Source organism: Pan paniscus, chromosome 6, assembly GCF_029289425.2.
Source record: "Pan paniscus chromosome 6, NHGRI_mPanPan1-v2.0_pri, whole genome shotgun sequence".
NCBI lineage: Eukaryota > Metazoa > Chordata > Mammalia > Primates > Hominidae > Pan > Pan paniscus.
The window spans coordinates 91795973-91818905 of record NC_073255.2 but is presented as its reverse complement, the minus strand read 5'-3'; the positions used below and the strand labels follow the sequence as shown (position 1 = coordinate 91818905).

The 22933-nt window shown below is 41.2% G+C and overlaps 1 protein-coding gene across 1 annotated transcript in view; it reads right to left on the bottom strand.

Annotated features, from left to right (window-relative positions):
• Positions 1 to 22933, bottom strand: part of TYW1B (tRNA-yW synthesizing protein 1 homolog B) — a 270344-nt gene that overhangs the window by 173250 nt on the left and 74161 nt on the right. Inside the window, 2 exon segments of the mRNA XM_063605909.1 lie at positions 697 to 764; positions 766 to 815. Coding sequence (XP_063461979.1) covers positions 697 to 764; positions 766 to 815 — 118 coding nt within the window.

Here is a 22933-nt window from a genome sequence, read left to right as displayed (position 1 = left end):
GATGACGCCACTGCCCTCCACCCTGGGCAACAAGAGCGAAACTCCATCTCAAAAAAAAAAAAAAAAAGAAAGAAAAGAAAAGAAAAAGAAATGGGTTAGTAGCAAGCACCACCACCCCCAAAAAGAGAGAGGCAGAATTGTGCAATTTAGCCATTTTCTTTCACTTAAACTATTCCCAATTGCTGTAAAGACTCAATTCTGCATACAATGGGCTGTAACCAGCTGAAACACAACATTCACTGTTTGTATTTCCAGCAAGATAAACTGAAAAGCCTCCAATAACAAGACACCCAAGCTGATACCTTAGCATAAAACTAGTCGTAGATAGAAAAAAAAGAAAACAATGTAGGAGAGCAAGATAAACAGAAAGCACAAAAGGATAGAATAAAAATAAATTTTTATCACTAATGTATCACTATTTATCGATAATCACTATAAATAAGACAAACTAAACTCACCAGTTAAAAAAGACAAACTGTCCAAATGGATGTTTACAAATCCAGCAATTCCTCACAGTGTTTGTCCAAGAGAAACAAAAATATTTGTCTACAAAATTTTTATACACTAACATTCACAGTGAAAAAGATTAATCACCAAGACAGCAGAGCTCTTGGGTAAGTCTGAGTGTGAGCTGGGCAGATTGATTACCACAGCTCATTACATATTCGATCACCATGACCTTTCATTTTTACTTACCGCCAACAGAAGACACATTTATTAGCACACGCCAAGCTCGGGGTGGTTTCCATGCAGTGATGGCTCTCAATTCCATAGAATGTGTGTTTGTAACAAGCTCCTCTCCCTCGGAGCATCGACTATGACAAGTAAACAAATCACAATTTGAATAAAATCGTCAAAGAACAGAAACAAACCACCAAGGCATCATTTTTAAGAGAAACCATGTGTTTCGTAACCATGAACACTCCTACTAGTATCTGCATGACGCAGGAAATTCGCATCAGAGCATTTTAGTGTTTTGGCAGTGCTTTGGGTTTTTACTAAAGCCCAATGAAATAAACCTATGATTCATTAACTCTGAAAACTCTACAGGGAGAACCACTAATGCTTTCATTTTCAAATCCATCAGACTCCTTCAAATAATATTAGTACAATAGTATATAATGCTAGGAAACAGATAAAACAGACTCCTAAAAAATGGGGGCTGTCTGGCTATGCAAGCATATCCCTGCTCTGAATAAAGAAGGATGGGTAAGGGAATGCATCCTGGAGTGTCGTTCTTTTGTTTGTTTTGTTTTGAGACAGGGTCTTGCTCTGTTCCTCAGGCTGCAGTGCAGTGGTGCAATCATAGCTCACTGCAACCTCCAACTCCTGGGTTCAAGCAATCCTCCTGCCTCAGACTCTCAAGTAGCTGGGACTATGGGTGTGAGCCACCATGCCTGGTTATTTTTTAATTTTTTGTAGAGATGAGGTCTCACTATGTTGCCCAGGCTGGTCTTGAACTCCTGGTCTCAAGCGATCCTCCCACCTCAGCCTCTCCAAATGCTAAGATTACAGCTGTGAGCAAGCCACTGTGCCCAGCCCTGGAGCATACATATTTGAGACATTGTGGAAGCAAGCAGCAGGTATACAAGAAATACATTATTCCCATTTCCAAAAAGATCACTATTTGATGATGCAAGGGATAAAAACAAATATCACGAGTCATATAAGTTGGTACATGTAGTAAGTAGGTAATCTAAAGAAATATCTAGATCAACTAGGGATGGAATCAAGATAATATCAAGCTTTAAAAGGTAAAACCAGATCTGTCCAGAGCTCTGGGTAAGATGAGCTTGATTTCAGTACAAGTGAAAGCAGTGAAGCCTGGGAGGAGGTTATGTCAGACAGGTAATGATGACTTTCTCCTAAGATCAGTGGAACGGGTAGGTTACTAAAGAAGTGAAATCAATGTCATTCCCCACTGAGGGGCAAAACAGAGGAAGTCATCCAAAATAACTGATTTTGAGGCCAAGTGACTGAAATAATATGGAATTAACAATACCAACAACGAACAAGCAGAAGGAAAGCGGAGACACGAATGAGTAGCCTTTACACATGTATGGGGGGGGGGTGTTGTGTGTGTATGTGTGTACTACTTTTTTTTTTTTTTTTTTTTTTTGAGACAGAGTCTCACTCTGTCACCTAGGCTGGAGTGCAGTAGTGTGATCTTGACTCACTGCACCCTCTGCCTCACAGTTCAAGTGATTCTCCTGCCTCAGCCTACCAAGTAGCTGGGATTATAGGCATGTCGCACCACGCCTGGCTAGTATTTGTATTTTTTGTAGATACAGGGTTTTGCCATATTGGTCAGGCTGGTCTTGAACTCCTGACCTCAAGTGATCTGCCCGCCTCGACCTCCCAAGGTACTGTTATTAATATAAGCCTGTCCACAGTGAAAGAACATTACATAAAAGTCTACTAGCTTATTTACTGTCAGTTGACCATGATGCCTTTTAACTATTTTTTGTTCTAATTTAAAAAAAAAAAGTTTCCCTGTCCATCTTAGTACTGCATTTGAAAAAAAGGAGTGAAGGGAAAACCTGTGCCTACAAACCTCTTCCAAGTTCCTAATAAAATGTACAAGGCAGCAAACAAAACATTCAAATCTTGAAAATAGCACTGAAAACCGAAATGTCCAACAAATGCTAGTCACAGAGTAATTTCCACAAAATCTCATGCCACTAGAGAAACAAAGTTGAAGAAATGTCCACTTCAATCACTATTGATTAAGAAGTTAATACGCTTTGTTCTGAACTGCCCTATGCTCCCCTGTCCCATTCAGGTTGAAGTCCTAAACCTCAATGCAATGCAATGGCATGTGGATACAGGCTCTTTAATGAGGTATTTAAGGTTAAGTGAGGTCAGGTGAGTAGGACCCGAATCTAACAGAACTACTGTCCTTATAAGAACAGGAAGAGAGACCAGAGATCTCTCTGCACGTGCACAGAGGACAGATCATGTAAGAACTAGAGCCCATAAGATGGAAGAGCAACCAAGGTAGCTTCGCGAAAGGACCAGTGAGAGCTTCCCAGAGGTGTGCGGTCCAAATCCAATACTGAAGGACTAAAAGGATTTTTCAAAAGGACTCTCTAACACACAGGCATAGAAGCATGTGAGAAGAGGACGGAATGTTTTTCGTTTTAAAAAATGATGTCTCCAAATGTTTAAGTCTGTGATCCATTTTGAATTAATTTTTATATAAGGTGTGAGGTTTAAGACACTCTTTTTTGTAATTTGTTGGGAGGAGCAGTATTTGGGTCTTTTATTTTTTTCTGTTGGTTTTGGCCTATGGATATCTAATTGCTCCACCAGCATTTGTTGAAAATTTCAACATGGAACTTGATATGGTTTGGCTGTGTCCCCACTCAAATCTCAACTTGAATTGTAGCTCCCAGAATTCCCACGTGTTGTGGGAGAGACCTGGGGAGGAACTGAATCACAGGTGCCGGTCTTTCCTGTACTATTCTTGTGATAGTGAGTAAGTCTCACAAGATCCGATGGGTTTATCAGGGGTTTCCACTTTTGCTTCTTCATTTTCTCTTGCCACCACCATGTAAAAAGTACCTTTTGCCTCCTGCCATGATTCTGAGGCCTCCCCAGCCATGTGAAACTGTAAGTCCAACTGAACCTCTTTTTCTTCCCAGTCTTGGGTATGTCTTTATCAGCAGCATGAAAACGGACTAATACAAAATTGCTTTTGCATTTTTGTAAAAAAAACAGTTAAACATATTTTGTGAGTCTATTTCTGGGATCTCTAGTCTCTCCCTTGATTTATGTCTATCTCTCTACCAGTAGTACCACACTGTCTTGAAAACTGTGACAGCATAGTAAGCTACAAGATCAGAGTGAACTATTCCTCCCAGTTCTTTCTTCTTTGTCAACATTGTTTAAGCTATTCTAGGGCCTGTGTCTTTCAAGTCTTGAGTAAGTTTGCCTATTTCTACAAAAGTCTTATTGGTATTTTTGTAAGAACTGCATTCAACCTACAGAATCAATTTGGGGAGAAATGACAGTTTATTATACTGAGTTTTCTAATCCATGAACATGCTATGTCTATTTGTTTAGATTTTCATTTATTTTTTTATCAGCATTTTTAAAATTTTCAGCATCCAGTCCTGTGTATGTTTTGTTAAATGTAAATCGAAGCATATTACTTTCGTTGGAGTCACTGTAAATGAAATTTTTAATTTTGGTTTTCACATGTTCATTGTTAATATGTAGAATACAGCCGGGCACAGTGGCTCACGCCTGTAATCCCAGCACTTTGGGAGGCCGAGGCGGGTGGATCACAAGGTCAGGAGATCGAGACCGTCCTGGCTAACATGGTGAAACCCCGTCTCTACTAAAAATACAAAAATTAGCCGGGCTTGGTGGCGGGCGCCTGTAGTCCCAGCTGCTCGAGAGGCTCAGGCAGGAGAATGGCGGGAACCTGGAAGGCAGAGCTTGCAGTGAGCCGAGATCGCGCCACTGCACTCCAGCCTGGGTGACAGAGCGAGACTCCGCCTCAAAAAAAAAAAATACAGAATACAATTGATTTTTGTGCTTTGCTATGGTATCCTGTGACCTTGCTGAACTCAGGTTCTAGGAAATTTGTCATTTCCTTGAGATTTTCTACATAACAATCACGTCACCTGCAAAACAAGACAGCTTTATTTCTGCCTTTGCAACCTGTATGCATTTTCTTTTTCTTGACTTATTCCAGTGGCTAGAATTTACAATACTATGTAAAACAGGAGTGGTGAACACAGACATACTTGTCTTGTTCCCAATCTAATGGGAAAAGCATTTACTCTTTCAAATTAGGTATGATGTTAGCTGTAGGAATTTTGTAGATACTCTTTATTAAGTTAATATTCCTCTATTTCTAACTTGCTAAGAGTTTTTAATGATGAAGGGTTAGACTCTGCCAAATGCTTTTTCAGAATCAATTGATATGACTGACTGATATTTTTCTTCTTAGCATGTTTGATATGGTGGATTGCTTTGGTTTTTAAATGTTGAACCTGCCTTGCATACCTGGGAAAAATTCCACTTGGTTATGGCATATAATTCTTCCTATACTTGGCTGAATTCTATTTGCTCATATCTTGTTGAGGATTTCTACATCTAAATTCCTGAGAGATTAGTCTTTAGTCCTCTTTTAGTGCATTGTCTTTGTCAGGTTTTATCGGGTTAATATTGGCCTCATAAAATGAGTTCAGAAATGTTCCCCACCTCTTGTATTTTGGGGAAGATATTAAGTAAAACTGGCATTAATTCTTCATTAAATATTTGGTAGAATTCTTCAGGAAAACCACTGAAAACTAAGATTTCACTTTGGGGAGGCTTTTAATTACAAAATCAGTTTCTTCAATGATTACAGGATTATTCCGATTATATATTTTGGTTGAGTTTTGATAAGTTACAGTTTTTGAGGAATAGATGTATTTCACCTAAGTTGCCAAATTTATCAACATAAAATTGTTTGCAGCACTCCCTTATCATCTTTTCAATGGCTGCAGGACCTGTAATAATATTGTTTCATTCCTGATATTGATGACTTGAGTTTTCTTTTTTTCGAGATGGTGTCTCGCTCTGTCACCCAGGCTGGAGTGCAGTGGCACGATCTCGGCTCACTGCAAGCTCTGCCTCTTGGGTTCACGCCATTCTCCTGCCTCAGCCTCCTGAGTAGCTGGGACTACAGGCACCCACCACCAAGCCCGGCTAATTTTTTGTATTTTTAGTAGAGACGGGGTTCACTGTATTAGCCAGGATGGTCTCTATCTCCCAACCTCGTGATCTGCCCACCCCGGCCTCCCAAAGTGCTGGGATTACAGGCGTGAGCCGCCGCACCCAGCCTCTTTCAAGTCTTAACTAAAGATTTATCAATTTTATTGATATTTTCAAAGAACTAGCTTTTTGTTTTATAGTGATTTTTTATTACACTATTTTCAGTTTCATTGATTTCTATTCTTCACTTCCTTCCATTTTCGTTTTTTTTTTACTTGGCTCTTCTTTTCTGTTTCTTGAGGTAGGAACTTAGATTGCTGATTTGAGACCTTTCCTCATTTCTAATGTAAGAATTTAATGTTGTAAATTTTCTTCTGAGAACTGCTTGAGCTGCATCCTACAGATACGTTTAATTTTCATTTTCATTAATTCTATGTTGGTTTTTTTTTTTTTTTTTTTTTGAGACAAGGTCTCACTTTGTCACCCATCATAGCTCACTGTAGCCTCAAACTCCTGGACTCAAATGATCCTCCCACCACAGCCTCCCAAGTAGCTGGGACTACAAGACACGTATCTGAACACCTGGTGGGGGGGTGGGTATGTGTATAATTTTTTTTTTGAGATGGGGTCTTGCTATATTGCCCAGGCTGGTCTCAAACTCCTGACCTCAAGTAATTGGCCCGCCTCAGCCTCCCAAAGTGCTGGGATTACAGGCGTGAGCCACTGCACCCAGCCCTGAATTCAGCTTGAAGAACTTTCTTTAGCCAATATTTAAGGGCATGTCTGCTAGCAACAAATTCTTTCCATTTTCCTTCATCTGATAATGCCATTATTCATCCTTCATCCTTAAACAATATTTTGCTGCATATGAAACTCAAAGTTCATCGTTCTTTTCTTTCAACACTTGAAATCCTATTGTGCTACTCCCTTCTTGCTTCCATGGTTTCAGATGAGAAACGTGCTGTCATTCAAATTGGTGCTACCTTATAGGTAATAGATTGTTTCTCTCAAGGTGCTTTACATATTTTTTCCTTTTTCAGTTTTTAGATGATTAGTTATATAAAGTATTGGTATGGATTCTTTTGGTTTTATCCTGTTTGGGGTTCCCTCAAATTCATGAAGCTGTAGGTTGATGTCTTTCATCAAATTTGGGCCACTTTCAACCAATTATTTCTTCAAATACTCTTTCAGCACCACTCATGAAATTTCACTCTCCTTCTGCAACTCTGATGACATAAATATTGGATCTCTTACCACAAATTAAGCATCCCTTATCCAAAATGCTTGGGACCAGTAGTGTTTCAGATTTCAAATTTTTTCAGATATTCGAATATTTGCAATATACTTACTGGTTGTGCATCTTTAATCCAAAAATCCGACATCCAAAACATTCCAATGAGTATTTCCTTTGATCATCATGTCAGTGCTCAAAACATTTTGAATTTTGAAGCATTTCTAACTTCAGATGTTTAAATTAGGGATACTCAGCCTAAACTGCCACGCAATCTCTAAGGCTGTACTTAATGTTCTTTTCAAGTCTACTTTTGTCTATGTTGTTCAGATTGGGTAAATTCCCTTTTTTTTTTTTTTTTTTTTTTTGAAACAGAGTCTAGCTCTGTCACCCAGGCTGAAGTGCGGTGGTATGATCTTGGCTCACTGCAACCTCCACCTCCTGGTTCAAGCAATTCTCCTACCTCAGCCTCCCAAGTAGCTGGGATCACAGGCGTGCGTCAGCACACCCAGCTGATTTTTGTATTTTTAGTGGAGATGGGGTTTCACCATGTTGGCCAGGCTCGTCTTGAACTCCTCACCTCAGGTGATCCACCCGCCTCGGCCTCCTAAAGTGCTAGGACTACATGCGTGAGCCATCACACTCGGCACAGATTGGGTAAATTCTCTTGTTCTGTCCTGTTCACCAATCGTGCTATTGATCTGTTAAGGTCACTGATTCTATCTTGTCATCTCCACTTGACTACTGAGCCAATCAATCAGAGATACCTTTATTTCTCTTACTGTACATCTCAATTTTAAAATTCCCTCGTTTCTTTTATAACTTCTTTGTCTTTGCTGAGATTTCTTTTTCATTTGTTTCAAGACAATTTGTAACTGATGGCTGAAGCATTTTTATGACAGCTACTTTAAAATCCTTGTCAGTTAATTCCATCATTTGATTTATCTGGTGTTGCTGTCAGTTGATTATTCTTATTCAAGGTATGATTTTCTTGTTCCTTGGTATGGCAAGAGATGTTTTCTTGTGTCCTAGACATTCTGTCTATTATGTTGGAAATTCTAGACCCTGGTTCATTCATTCTTTTATTTTAGTACATTATTTCAATTTAGCATGCAGGTCCTGGCCTACTTCTATGTGCTATGGTTCCAATGGCAGTTTAATTTTCAGAACCTTTGCAGTGTAATTTTTCTTAGATTCCCACTGGTCCCTGCTGGAGCTATCTGACGGGGAGGGAGGGGCTCCTCCAGACTGGCCCACTGGGAGTCTTTCAGTGGAGAAGGAGAATGTCAGGCCAGCTGACTTCCAAGGCCAGGCTGCTTTTGTGGCAGCTTGTCTGGCCTATGCCCTCTGGCAGCCCCAGTATCTCTGGGTAGAGAGGGAAGTCTCAGACCCACAAGGACAAGGAGGGTCCCCCAGCTGGGCCACTTGTGGTGGTGGGGTCCCTCTTGCTAGTGCCACCCAGCCAACATCGTAACTCTTGGTGGGGAAGAGAGTCTCAGGCCCAGCAGGGATCGACAGCATTTCACAGGCCAGGCCACTTGAGGGGGCTGCAGGCTGGGGAGAAGGATCGTGTCTCTCTAATTAATATACAGTGACAGAAAGCAAATCAGTGGTTTCCAGGAAGTAAAGAGAAATTTGGATTATAAACTAAGAACAAGGAAATTTTTGTATTTTGGAAATACAAAACATTCTGTATTAAGGAAATATTATCTTAACTATGGTGATAGTTTCACAGGCATATACATGTATAAAAACTTATCAGGCAGAGCAGGGTGGCTCAAGCCTGTAATCCCAACACTTTGGGAGCCCGAGGCAGGTGGATCACTTGAGGTGAAGAGTTCGAGACCACTCTGGCCAACATGGTGAAACCCTGTCTCTAATAAAAATAAAAAAATTAGCCGGGCATGGTGGCAGCAGCGTGTAATCCCAGCTACTCGGGAGGCTGAGGCAGGAGAATCTCTTGAACCTAGGAGACAAAGGTAGCAGTGAGCCAAGATTGCACCACCGCACTCCAGCCTGGGGGACAGAATGAGACTCCGTCTCAAAAAAAAAAAAAAAAAAAAAAACTCATCAACTTGTACACTTTAAATATGTTCAATTTCTCATATGTCAATTATACAGCAATAAAACTGAAAGCATTTTAAAATTTAAAAATAAGACACAGGAATCCGCTGAAAAATGTCCCACCAGCCAAAGTGTGAAAATTTGATGATCAAAACAGAAAATAACTGTAATGGATGGAGTTGATGAAAATGCATCATTACATTCAAAAACAAGGGAAAAAGTCACCATTTGAAGCTTCAAGTAAAACAACTCCTACTTTGAAAATTGGTAATTTAAGAGAAAACAAATCAGGCATTTATCATGCCATATCAATAGGAACTGTATTTCAGAGTAACTAAATATTCTTGGTTGATTAAAAAAAAAAAAGAAAGAAGAGCTCACCTTTACAGAATAATGCTAGCTAGTAAATGCAGAATAAATGACAGAATTAAAAATATGATTTTACAAACTCTAATTATATATTATTTCAGGGAAGTATTAGTATTATCAACTGGTGGGATTTTTTTAAGACAAACATTCGCTTAATGGTTGACAGAAAACTAGATGTTATAATAATTCCATAATAAAGTTCTAAAGACATAGAAGAAAGCATAACTGAACAAAGGAAGCAGTAGAGTATCATTACCGTGTTTCAACTGTCAATATTAGCATCGCAAATGGTGGGCTGACCAGCAAAAAGACTATGACTCGCTGAAGGGTCAGATGATCATTAGCAATTTTTTTTTTTTTTTTTGAGACAGAGTCTTGCTCTGTTGCCCAGCCTGGAGTGCAGTGGCACAATCTTGGCTCACTGCAACCTCTGCCACCCGGGTTCAAGCGATTCTCCTGCCTCAGCCTCCAGAGTAGCTGGGATTACAGGTGTGTGCCACCACGCCTGGCTAATTTTTGTATTTTTAGTAGAGACGGGGTTTCAGCACTTTGGCCAGGCTGGTCTTGAACTCCTGACCTCGTGATCCACCCATCTCAGCCTCCCAAAGTGCTGAGATTACAGGCGTGAGCCACTGCGTCCGGCCCAATCATTAGCAATTTTAGAAATAAAGTATATTTTAATTAATTATGATTTTTTAAATTACTTTTTTTTTAGACATAATGCTATTGCATACTTAACAGACTATGGTATAGTGTAAACATGACTTTTATAGGCAATGGGAAACCAAAACATTTGTGTGGCTCACTTTACTGTGATATTTGCTTCATTGCAGTGGTCTGGAACGAAACCTGAAATATCTCCAAGGTACGCCTGTCATTTGTTGGCATGCTAGCCCTACTTCAACAAGGGTTATTTCCCTCTCTTATCACATATAAACAAGCCTGTCTTGATATTCTTGTAAAAAAATAATAACAATAACCACTAGTCCCTCTACTTCTGTTGTTTGTTTTTTTGTTTGTTTTTTGTTTTGGTTTTGAGATGGAGTCTTGCTCTGTTGCCCAGGCTGGAGTGTGGTGGCACGATCTCGGCTCACTGCAACCTCCGCCTCCCGGGTTCAAGCAATTCTTCTGCCTCAGCCTCCTGAGTGGCTGGGACTACAGGTGCCCGCTGCCACCACGTCTGGCTAATTCTTCTATTTTTAATAGAGACGGGGTTTTACCATATTGGCCAGGCTGGTCTCGAACTCCTGACTTCGGGATCTGCCCACCTCGGCCTCCCACAGTGCTGGGATTACAGGCGTGAGCCACTGCACTAGGCCTGTTTTTTTTGTTTGAGACAGAATCTTGCTCTGTCGCCCAGGCTGGAATGCAGTGATGCAATCTTAGCTCACTGCTACCTCCGTCTCCCAGGTTCAAGCAATTCTCATGCCTCAGCCCCAACAAGTAGCCGAGACTACAAGCACATCCCACCATGTCTGGCTAATTTTTATATTTTTTGAAGAGATGGGGTTTCATCATGTTTGCCAGGCTGGTCTCCAACTCCTGACCTCATGTAATCCACTTGCCTCGGCCTCCCCAAGTGCTGGGACTACAGGTGTGAGCCACTGCAGCCAGCCACTTTACCTCTGTTAAAGCTAAACTTACCCATTATAAGATGGTGCAAATAGCTAACTGCTTCTTGACACCTTCTAATGTAGTAATGCCAGACTATGTTTGTACAGAAATACATAATATTTAATATAAGGACTTCCCTTTTTCTCTCATCTTATAGTTTGGGCAAAACACAAATTTTGTAAAATTATGTATGTGATATTATATTATCCGTAAATTTACTTTAACAATAGCATAGAGTATGGTATAAACAAAAGGCACTGAGTCTGATATTACTGAAAATCACTATATTGGAAAGAAGAAACTTGGGATATGCGAAGTATTAAAAATAAATAAAATAAAGTGACAGGGTTTAGCACATTGCTATCAAGAGTAGATGGAATAACAGAAGTGTCATCTGGCGGGGCACAGTGGCTCACACCTGTAATCTCAGCATTTAGAGAGGCCAAGGCAGGTGGATCACTTCAGTGGAGGAGTTCAAGACCAGCCTGGGCAACATAAGGAGACCCTGTCTCTACAGAAAAATTTAAAAATTAGCCAAGCATCGTGGTGCACACCTATAGTCCCAGCTACTCAGGAGGCTGAGTTGGGAGGATCACTTGAGCCAGGGAAGTCAAGGCTGCAGTGAGCCATGACTGCATTACTGCACTCCAGCCTGGCCGGGCATGATGGCTCATGCCTGTAATCCCAGCACTTTGGGAGGCGAAGGTAGGCAGATCATGAGAGTCCAGGAGTTCAAGACCTGCCTGGGAGACATGGTGAAACCCCATCTCTATAAAAAATACAAATGTTAGCCAGGCGTGGTGGTGCATGCCTATAATCGCAGCTACTCCAGGTGGATCACTTAAGCCTGGGAGGCTGAGGCTGCAGTGAGCCGAGATCGTGCCACTGCACTCCGGCCTGGGCGACAGAGTGAGCCTGTCTCAAACTGAAAAAGAAGGAAGTGTCGTCTGTCAGAATATTCCTGCCCCATAGGATAAAGCCAGAGGAAAAGGAGTGAAAAACAGGAAGAAGAGTTTCTCAAATATCCACAAATAATAGCAACAGGCCTGTGGAGCAGATTGTACTAAAAAGATTCAACAGAGAAATCTGGAGAATGTTATTTTGACAATGGCAGAGGCTAAGAATCGGGTTCTTTATTAGGAAGGACCACCAAGGTAAATGAAGTATCAAGCAAAGATCAGGTGTGGATTGTGAAAACGGGCAGGGGCAGTCCCGGAGAAAAATAAAGACAAAGGGATGTTTCCTGCAAAGCCCAAGATGGCACAATGGAAAAGGCTGGCACAGGGAGAGACAGGGCTCACACTGGAAGGAGCATGTAGAAATGGAGAGTGAAACATAGTCAGCAGAAGGGAACATAAGTATGAACCCAGGATAGAAATGTTTAAGAACAGTAATAAAGAATGTAAAAAGTCAAGCATGGTTGGAGAAGAAAAGTTGGCTTAATTAGAACTGCCACTTTATTATTTTTTTATTTTATTTTATTTTACTTTATTTTATTTTTTGAGAAGGATCCTGGCTCTGTCACCCAGTCTGGAATGCAGTGGCACAATCTCAGCTCACTGCAACCTCCGCCTCCCGGGTTCAAGCGATTCTCCTGCCTCAGCCTCCCAAGTAGCTGGGATTACAGGCATGCGCCACCATGCCCAGTTAATTTTTTTTTTTTAGTAGAGACGGGATTTCACCACATTGGTCAGGCTGGTCTCGAACTCCTGACCTCAGGTGATCTGCCTGCCTCGGCCTCCCAAAGTGCTGGAATTACAGGTGTGAGCCACGACACCCGGCCTAGTACCGTCAGATTTGAGCTAACCAGTAACAGTAAACAGACTGAGTTTTGTATGGGGAATCTTGCTAGGGCAGAACAGGCTGAGAAAAGGTCTGGCAGACAGGACTGGAGGTGCTTCGTCACCAGGAACTGAGTTACTGGTAGCCTGCGGTCACTCAGCTCCTGGAGATACAGCCACAAACAGTGACAAGAGATGCAAATCAGGTACCTGATAAAGAGCCCTTAGCCAGAATATATAAAGAACTTTTACAATCCAACAACAGACACATAATCCAATGTAAAAATGGGCCAAGGATTTGAAGAGACGTTTCTCTAAGGAAGATATACAAACATCCAATTTGCAAGTGAAAAGATGCTCAACATCACTGGTTGTTAGGAAGATGCAAACCTCTAAGAGATACCATCTGACATGCCCTAGGATGGCAATAATCAAAAAAATGAACAATAACAAATGCTGACAAGGCGGAGGAGAAATCGGAACCCTCATACACACAGGTAGGAAATGAATGAAAACGTATCTCCATGCGAAAATATGTACATATAACAATGTCGGCCACGCATGGTGGCTCATGCCTGTAATCCTAGCACTTTGGGAGGTTCAGGTGGGCAGATCACCTGAGGTCAGGAGTTCGAGACCAGCCTGACCAACATGGTGAAACCCTGTCTCTACTAAAAATACAAAAATTAGCCAGGCATGGTAGCGCGCGCCTGTAATCCTAGCTACTCAGGAGGCTGAGGCAGGAGAATCGCTTGAACCTGGGAGGCGGAGGTTGCAGTGAGCCGAGATCGCACCACTGCACTACAGCCTGGGTGACACAGCGAGACTCCGTCTATGGAAAAAAAAAAAAAAAAAACAGAAATGCAAAGAATTAAGAAGAGTGGAAGTAATCTTGGCTATAAAAAAAAACAACGGAGAACTTATACTACATAATTTCAGACTGACTACAAAAGCTCACATAATCAAGACAATGTGGTATTGGCACAGGATAGACAAATACATCAGTGGCACAGAATTTGGAGAGACCAGAAATAGGCCTGCCCATATGATGGACTGACTGTCTACAATGGCCTAGAAAGCAATTCGATGGAGAAAGGAAAGTATGAAGTTATCAGAATCAATATGGAGTTACTGATGTTAAGAAAGCCCTGACAAACAGAGCTGGGGAAGGGCATGAAGAGAGGGCTATCATGCTTGTATGCCTGATAACAAAAAAAGATTCTACAAAAGCCACAACCTTGAACAAAGGCCATCACAACCTTACACAGAAATACTTCTGTAAGGACATCAGCCCAGCAACTGCCTGCCCAACCTTCAACAGCATCACCCTTGTTATTGATCTTTGTAGCTAAGAATAATGACTTCAAAACAATTCTGTAACACTCCTCATTTTTTCCTTTATAGCTGGGTGTAGGCCGGGCGTGGTGGCTCATGCCAGCACTTTGGGCAGCCGAGGTGGGCAGATCAGTTGAGGTCAGGAGTTCAAGACCAGCCTGGCCAACATGGCGAAACCACATCTCTACTAAAAATACAAAAAAATTAGCCAGTCGTGGTGGCGTGCGCCTGTAATCCCAGCTACTAGGGAGGCCGAGGCAGGAGAATCCCTTAAACCCGGGAGGCAGAGGTTGCAGTGAGCCAAGATTGCGCCACTGTACTCCAGCCTGGGTGACAGAGGAAGACTCTCTAACAACAACAACAAAAAAGCTGGGTGTAGTAGGTACAATAGTTCCAGCTATTTGAGGGGACAAGGCAGGAGGATCACTTGAACTCAGGAGTTCAAGTGCAGCGTAACAAGACCTGTCTCTTAAAAAACAAACAAACAAACAAAACCCATTGTCTTCCTGAAAGTGGACCTAATTTATTATGTTCCCATTGCTATGTTCTATTCCCAAATAAACATTTTTTTCTCTCTCTGTTTGTTATCTGGTTCACATAATTGGTGTCAGAAATGGGACCTGAAAGAGAGCACTAAGAATTGCTGATTCTTGGCACCACTGCAGTACTCACTTGAGCCCTTGAGCTCTCCACCACCATGATTCACCTTTCCTGCCCTGGTATGTCTTCTCTCAGTCTGAACCTCCTTCCTTCTAGTAGAGGCTTTTTTACTTTATTTGGAATGTGGTTTGGATAAGGCCACCTTAATAATGAATCACACATCCCTCTTGGGATGATAGACTTTTACCTTTTCTGGAAAGTATTTTCTAGTATAAAGAAAAGTGTCTTTCTGGATTAAGTACTCTTGGTTTCTACAAAATCGACATTCTGTCTGGGAGGCATGACTTCTCTGGTTTGTGTGCCTCATTTAATATCTCATTTGATCTGCATGCCTAGGTTAAAATGTTTTTGAACACTCTTATCTTGGGTTATTTTCATTTGGTTTGACTCTTTTCCCATGCTTCTTTCAGAAAACTTTCTGAGACCAAAATAAATGTTCTGGATAATGGGCACAGAATGGCTAACTAAAAGCCACTAGGTGGCCAGGTGCGGTAGCTCATGCCTGTAATCCCAGCACCGTGCGAGGCCGAGGCAGGCAGATGACTTGAGCTCAGGAGTTCGAGACCAGCCTGAGCAACATGGCGAAACCTCGTATCTACCAAAAAATACAAACAATTAGCCAGGCGTGGTGGCACGCACACCTGTAGTCCCAACTACTCAGGAGGCTCAGGTGGGAAGATCGCTTGAGCCCGGGAGGTGGAGGCTGCAGTGAGGTGAGATTGCACCACCGTAATCCAGCCTGGGTGACAGAATGAGACTCCATCTCAAAATTTTAAAAAAGCTACTAGGGTGGTTGCCACCATCTAAAACAACAGTCTGAATTCCTCATGGAATTTACAGAATTTTCTTTGCTCTTGAGAGGTTAATAAGAAATGGAATAAGATTCTCAAACATTTAGGCATGCCAGGTTTCCCGGGACTATAGAAGGCTATATATTATGGCCCATTCTTCTGCACATTTTTCAATTGATGGGCAAATTACAAGGAAAATTCAGAGCACTAAGGATCATTATTCAAAAAGACCTGCAACTATGGAGTTAACATGTTGAGTCTTCTAACTCACTATCTCTCTATTTGTTTTTCTGCCTACTTTAAATCTGCTGATTTTTCTATTGGTGTTGAGATGAAACTCACTGCTTATGGCATTCCAGCCAAGATATTTTTAAAAAGAGAGAGAGAAGTCTTTTAAAGGGCTTTCAAATTAATGCCTTTACGAATTACAACAGCTCCATGGTAACCAACAACTTTGACACCTTTTAGAAATATAAATTTAGGTTTGCCTAACTAGCAACTGTGTATGGTGATGAAACACTTAATTGAAAAATTAATCTCTAAAAGAAAAAGAACTAGATAGATGTTTATAATGCTAGACACTCAAGTCAAACAGGTCAAAATCTTGAGCTCAGAGCAATAATAAAAGGTATGTCTGTCCAGCATATACACACACAAAAAATCTTGCTTTTTCCGGCACACAGAGGCAAAAAGAAAAAGCCAAAACAAAAAAACCCTGCTAAAGTTCTTCCCTGCCTATATTTGCTAATTAAGCAAACCAGACAGGCAAACAAAAGATAGATCTGTTACTAATCCAAGGCTACCTGGAGATTTTATTTTACTTATACAATTCAACCAGTCCTAGCTATTATGTAAATGTTGAAAATTTAAGCCTAAATTCATCTGAAACTACAAAAAAGTGGCAGGGGTTGGGGGATGGTATAAAAGATGTTTTAAAAATCAAAGTGCATGAAAACTGCTGTACCCAAAATTTTGGCCCATGGCCTTCATTAGATTAGCTATTGAGGCAAATAAAGTTTAGCCATATGAACAGGTTCCAGTTTTGCCAGAAATATAATTTGGATCCAACCGTCTTATAAACCAGTGAGTTTGTATTATAATCTCATGATGAAAATTCAAAAATGAAAACTATAAGATCTTTATTTGTGTGCATATTTATGTGTTTATACATATGCACATGTATTGTATGTTGTGTCTACATTGTATAACTTGGCATAGTTAGTTGGCAAGAAGTCCCTTAAAGAGAAAGGAGTGCTCACATAAAATATATACTAATTAACCCAAATGCCTTTCAGTTCACATGACTTATGTAAACCTTTAATCAATAAGCTGGTTTTAAAGTTATTGGTAAAATAAAAATTAAAATATCTTCAAATTTGTCAGCAGGCATCTTTGCCTAGGTTTACTGCTCAGACAGTTTATATTTGTCTCTACTAGACATTTTAAGACATCAGGGTTTCACAACAAGGTTATAAAACTATAAACCCAGCCTACAACAGAATGATCTTCGTTTGTGTAATGTTTTGATACATAGGACTAATTTATCACTGTTGGTTGAAAAAAAAAAAAAAACAGGTGTATATCCTGAGTTATTGGACACCGGATATTCACAGGCTATAAAAATGATTAATAGAGAAATAACTTGAAATGACAACTAGCTTTGTCTAATATCTCAATTCTCATAAGAAATCTAGGTAAATTGTTAATAAATAAATTACACCAATGTAAATGGGATAAATGCTTATAAATAAAATTTTCAAGTAATTTGAAATCTTAAAGTTATGTTCAATTAAATAATAAATACTCATTAAATGTATGGGTTATTTCCAACTAAGCTTTTTAAAATTATGTTACAGGGAAAGAAACTTCTAAAAATTATAAAATGGTTCTCATCTATAAAACAGTTATAAGTGAAAAACAATTCAAGATCTTGCTTTCTAGGTTTTCACTAAAAGTAAAGGTTACGAACAGTTAAAAATTCTAATGAATATGTATAATTCTATATATAAAATGTGCCTAAAATATATAAGGTATGTTTTTAATAGGAAAAAAGTATAAGATGGGCATAAAAATGTGTTCCTTATTGAGAAAAGAATGATTTTGAGTCAGACACAGTGGCTCATACGAGGGAGGCTGAGGTAGAAGGATCACTTGAGGCCAGGAGTTTGAGGCTGCAGTGAGCTATGATTGTGCCACTGCACTCCAGTCTGGCTGACAGAGTGAGACCCTGTCTCAAAAAAAAAAAATTAAAGTTTTTTTTAATTTAAAAATTTTTTAAAGAATAATTTTGTCTAACGTAGAGGTTATTTAAAGGCTATTTCAAAATATGGATATGGAAAGAAATAGAATACCGAAAGGGAGAGAGAGAGATGTGAAAAAAGTTATGGATATGAAGATATATTTTTTAAGAAAGGTTACAAAGAAAAGAATAACTTTGTATGAGAAAGAATCTCGTATGATACATTTTTGTTCTAAACTAAAATGACTGCTTATTTAAGTTAAGGAAGTGTAGGATAAAGCAGAAAGTCCCAGCACATCAACAATGATCTGAGAAAAGTCATGATAAGGTTCATGAAAACACAATTCATAAAAGGAATTTTGCACGTGATTAAGTTGGCTATAATTAAAAGAGATTGTTTATATTTAGTCTTTCTAAAAACTGATCTATTATGCTAAAAATACACTAATACAAAAATTTTAAAATTTGGTTACCTATATTAAAACAACATGGTTTACCTAAAGTATTTGCTTTTAATAAAATTGCAAGAGGTTTTGATTTTTAATTCTGAAATCTGTTTCTTTAACACTCATCTTCTAAACTATTTCTATTTCTTCCTGAGATGTAATTAATTTTCCTACTCTCAGGTTGGAGATGTAGTGTTTTTCATTTCACTTTGTGAGGAAAAGTTCTTTCTTTTTGAAATTTCTCAAATTTATATCAGAAGTTCAACCTTTGCTGTACCCTCACTGCAAATGATTTGCAGGTCACACATCATTGCCTTCTGTTCTTTCTCCTCTTAAAAAGGTATATACCTTTTTGCTTGGCTGGGGTGATAACTCTCTCCTTCAACCTTTTTGTCAACTCCTGTAACTTCTGTTTTTCCTAGTTCTAACTCTGCTGTTAGGGCCTGAAACTAACATGTTTATCTTAAAAGCCTAGAAAGCAATGTTTTCCTTCAGTATAATTTGATTCTGTACTCTTGGCTTTTCTTGATATGTCTGAATTGTTCCCTGTAATGAGGAAACTTCCCATGTTGTTACTAAGAGTCATGTATTCCTCTACTCAAGGTACTAGGGTGTTTTATGTTTTGTTTTTCTTTTTAGACAGTGTCTCACTCTGTCACCCAGGCTGGAGTGCAGTGGCATGATCTTGGCTCACTGCAACCTCCGCCTCCCTGGTTCAAGCAATTCTCCTGCCTCAGCCTCCTGAGTAGCTGGGACTACAGGCGCACCCCACCATGCCCGGCTAATTTTTGTATTTTTAGTAGAGATGGCATTTCACCATGTCGGCCAGGCTGGTCTTGAACTCTTGACCTCAAGTGATCCAGCTGCCATGGCCTCCCAAAGTGCTGAGATTACAGGCGTGAGCCACCACACCCAGCCACAAGGTACTAGTTTTCTTTTACATTTCTCTATAATATAGTATACACTCATGACCCTCGATATGCTCTTTCTGTTTCTGATTAAATTCAAGTACACTTTTAATCAGGTTTGTCTTCCAGGTTACCTAAATGGGTTTCCCATAAAGAGAGGCAATCACACCACAAAAAGTTTTCTTTGCATTTTTGGTAACTGGCCTTTAAAAAAAAAAACAAAAGATTTTATGTTTTATCAAGATAATTTCCTATGCTATCTTTATTAGATTTTCGATTACTTGGGAAAACTGAGCTTTAGAGGGTTAAGGTTTTGTTTTTTCTTTTTTTTTTTTTTTTTTTTTTTGAGATGGAGTCTTGCTCTTGTCGCCTAGGCTGGAGTGCAGTGGCGTAATCTCGGCTCACTGCAACCTCCGCCTCCTGGGTTCAAGCGATTCTCCTGCCTCAGCCTCCTGAGTAGCTGGGATTACAGGCGCCCACCACCACACTCGGCTAATTTTTTGTATTTTTAGTAGAGATGAGGTTTCACCATGTTGGCCAGGCTGGTCTCAAATTCCTGACCTTGTGATCCACCTGCCTCGGCCTCCCAAAGCGCTGGGATTACAGGCGTAAGCCACCGCACCCTGCCAGATTAAGGTTTTTCTATCTATGTAAATTTCCATATTGCTTTTGACGTATTTTAATTATCACTCTGATTAAATGAGTAACTACTATTTATGAGTGACCTATGATTCTGTTTTGATCAAGTGTTTTGAACCTTTTGGCATCTCTGGCAGGTTTCCACAGAATCAAAATCCAAAATTGTTTCTGACCTAAAATTAACTTTGGCATTGTCCAGTTAGGCCCCTGAAAAGCTTCAAAGAATGTATGTCACATCTTATAGAGATATTAAATTATTTGTCTTACTTGGAAAATTATATGGAATGCACTGACAAATGGTAAGTGATATTAGATCTTCTTTCAGTTATTTTTGTGGGTATGTTATTGATATAAATATTCTAAAAAGTATATAAATTCATTAAAATATGTTATCAGTCATAATTGATTCTTTTTTAAAGTTATATTTGTATGGGGATATGTTATTAATGTGAATATTCAAAAGATTATATGAAATTTATAGAAGTCTGATGGCCCTATGATCCTGGTTGTTATCTTAAAATACTGCATGTAAGAAATAACTAAATTCCTTGTCATCTGGGAAATTTCATCGGATCTTAACCATGGCTTTCCTAAGTTGTTGTTGTGAACCACTGTTAATGTTCTGAATTATTCTCTGAAAACAACTGCAATCAGCTACATTCCAAAACTGCTTTTTATGGAAATGACTTCAACAAGCACTTTTTTTTCTTTTAAGACAGAGTCTCTGTCGCCCAGACTGGAGTGCAGTGGGGCGATCTCGGCTCACTGCAACCTCTGCCTCCCGGGTTTGAGCGATTCTTCTGCCTCAGCCTCCTGAGTAGCTGGGACTACAGGCGCCCGCCACCATGCCCAGCTAATTTTTGTATTTTTAGTACAGACAGGGTTTCACCATATTGGCCGGGCTGGTCTCAAACTCCTAACCTCGTCATCCGCCCACCTCGGCCTCCCAAAGTGCTGGAATTACAGGAGTGAGCCACCGCACCCGGCCCAACAAGTACTCTTGAACACATTTCTGATAATTTTAAGATCAATGGACTAAATGACAACTTCCAGGACTCTAATATGTTAAAAAAACTGATTGGTAGAGAAGGACTGTGTGGTAGATAGAGCTCCCTCTCCCCTCTCCCCTCCCCCCTCCCCCCTCTCCCCTCTCCCCTCTTTCCACGGTCTCCCTCTGATGCCGAGCCGAAGCTGGACGGTACTGCTGCCATCTCAGCTCACTGCAACCTCCCTGCCCGATTCTCCTGCCTCAGCCTGCCGAGTGCCTGCGATTGCAGGCGTGCGCCGCCACGCCTGACTGGTTTTCGTATTTTTTTGGTGGAGACGGGGTTTCGATGTGTCGGCTGGGCTGGTCTCCAGCTCCTAACCGCGAGTGATCCGCCAGCCTCGGCCTCCCGAGGTGCCGGGATTGCAGACGGAGTCTCGTTAACTCAGTGCTCAATGGCGCCCAGGCTGGAGTGCAGTGGCGTGATCTCGGCTCGCTACAACCACCTCCCAGCCGCCTGCCTTGGCCTCCCTAAGTGCCGAGATTGCAGCCTCTGCCTGGCAGCCACCCCGTCTGGGAAGTGAGGAGCGTCTCCGCCTGACTGCCCATCGTCTGGGATGTGAGGAGCCCCTCTGCCTGGCTGCCCAGTCTGGAAAGTGAGGAGCGTCTCTGCCCGGCCGCCATCCCATCTAGGAAGTGAGGAGCGCCTCTTCCCGGCCACCATCACATCTGGGAAGTGAGGAGCGTCTCTGCCCGGCCGCCCATCGTCTGAGATGTGGGGAGCACCTCTGCCCTGCCGCCCCGTCCGGGATGTGAGGAGCGTCTCTGCCCGGCCGCCCTGTCTGAGAAGTGAGGAGACCCTCTGCCTGGCAACCGCCCCGTCTGAGAAGTGAGGAGCCCCTCCGCCCGGCAGCCACCCCGTCTGAGAAGTGAGGAGCGTCCTCCCTCCTCGTCTGGGAGGGAGGTGGGGGGGTCAGCCCCCCGCCCGGCCAGCCGCCCCGTCCGGGAGGTGAGGGGCACCTCTGCCCGGCCGCCCCTACCGGGAAGTGAGGAGCCCCTCTGCCCGGCCAGCCGCCTCGTCTGGGAGGGAGGTGGGGGGGTCAGCCCCCCGCCTGGCCAGCCGCCCCGTCCGGGAGGCGAGGGGTGCCTCTGCCCGGCCGCCCCTACTGGGAAGTGAGGAGCCCCTCTGCCCGGCCACCACCCCATCTGGGAGGTGTACTCAACAGCTCATTGAGAACGGGCCATGAAGACAATGGCGGTTTTGTGGAATAGAAATGGGGGAAAGGTGGGGAAAAGATTGAGAAATCGGATGGTTGCTGTGTCTGTGTAGAAAGAGGTAGACATGGGAGACTTTTCATTTTGTTCTGTACTAAGAAAAATTCTTCTGCCTTGGGATCCTGTTGATCTGTGACCTTATCCCCAACCCTGTGCTCTCTGAAACATGTGCTGTATCCACTCAGGGTTGAATGGATTAAGGGCGGTGCAAGATGTGCTTTGTTAAACAGATGCTTGAAGGCAGCATGTTCGTTAAGAGTCATCACCACTCCTTAATCTCAAGTACCCAGGGACACAAACACTGCAGAAGGCCGCAGGGTCCTCTGCCTAGGAAAACCAGAGAACTTTGTTCACTTGTTTATCTGCTGACCTTCCCTCCACTATTGTCCTGTGACCCTGCCAAATCCCCCTCTGCGAGAAACACCCAAGAATGATCAATAAAAAAGAAAAAAAAAAAAAAAAACTGATTGGTGCATAAAACTGTTAATGGCCAACCTCACAGTACAACGGTACTGCGTCTGACTCCATAAAACTGCTAATCAAGATCAAGCAAAACTAAAATTTAATGACTTCAAATTAAGTAATTAATGACGATGATGTGTTTGTGACTTTTCATTTTTGGTTCTTTACTTAAATATTTTGTCTTACAGATTTAAGACACTTTTCTCACATAAGCTATCTATAGTATACAACAATTTGGTAAAGTATACTTTTGTGAACAAAGATGGAACCATTTGCTTTTCCTTCCTATTGGATTCCTCCCAAAATTCACAAACATTACTATTCTTATTTTTATTTATATAAATTCAATAAAAATCTGCTCTCAAGTAGGATACAATTGGAAATATAAACATCGGTTATATACCACCAAGGCTTTGGCTGAAATG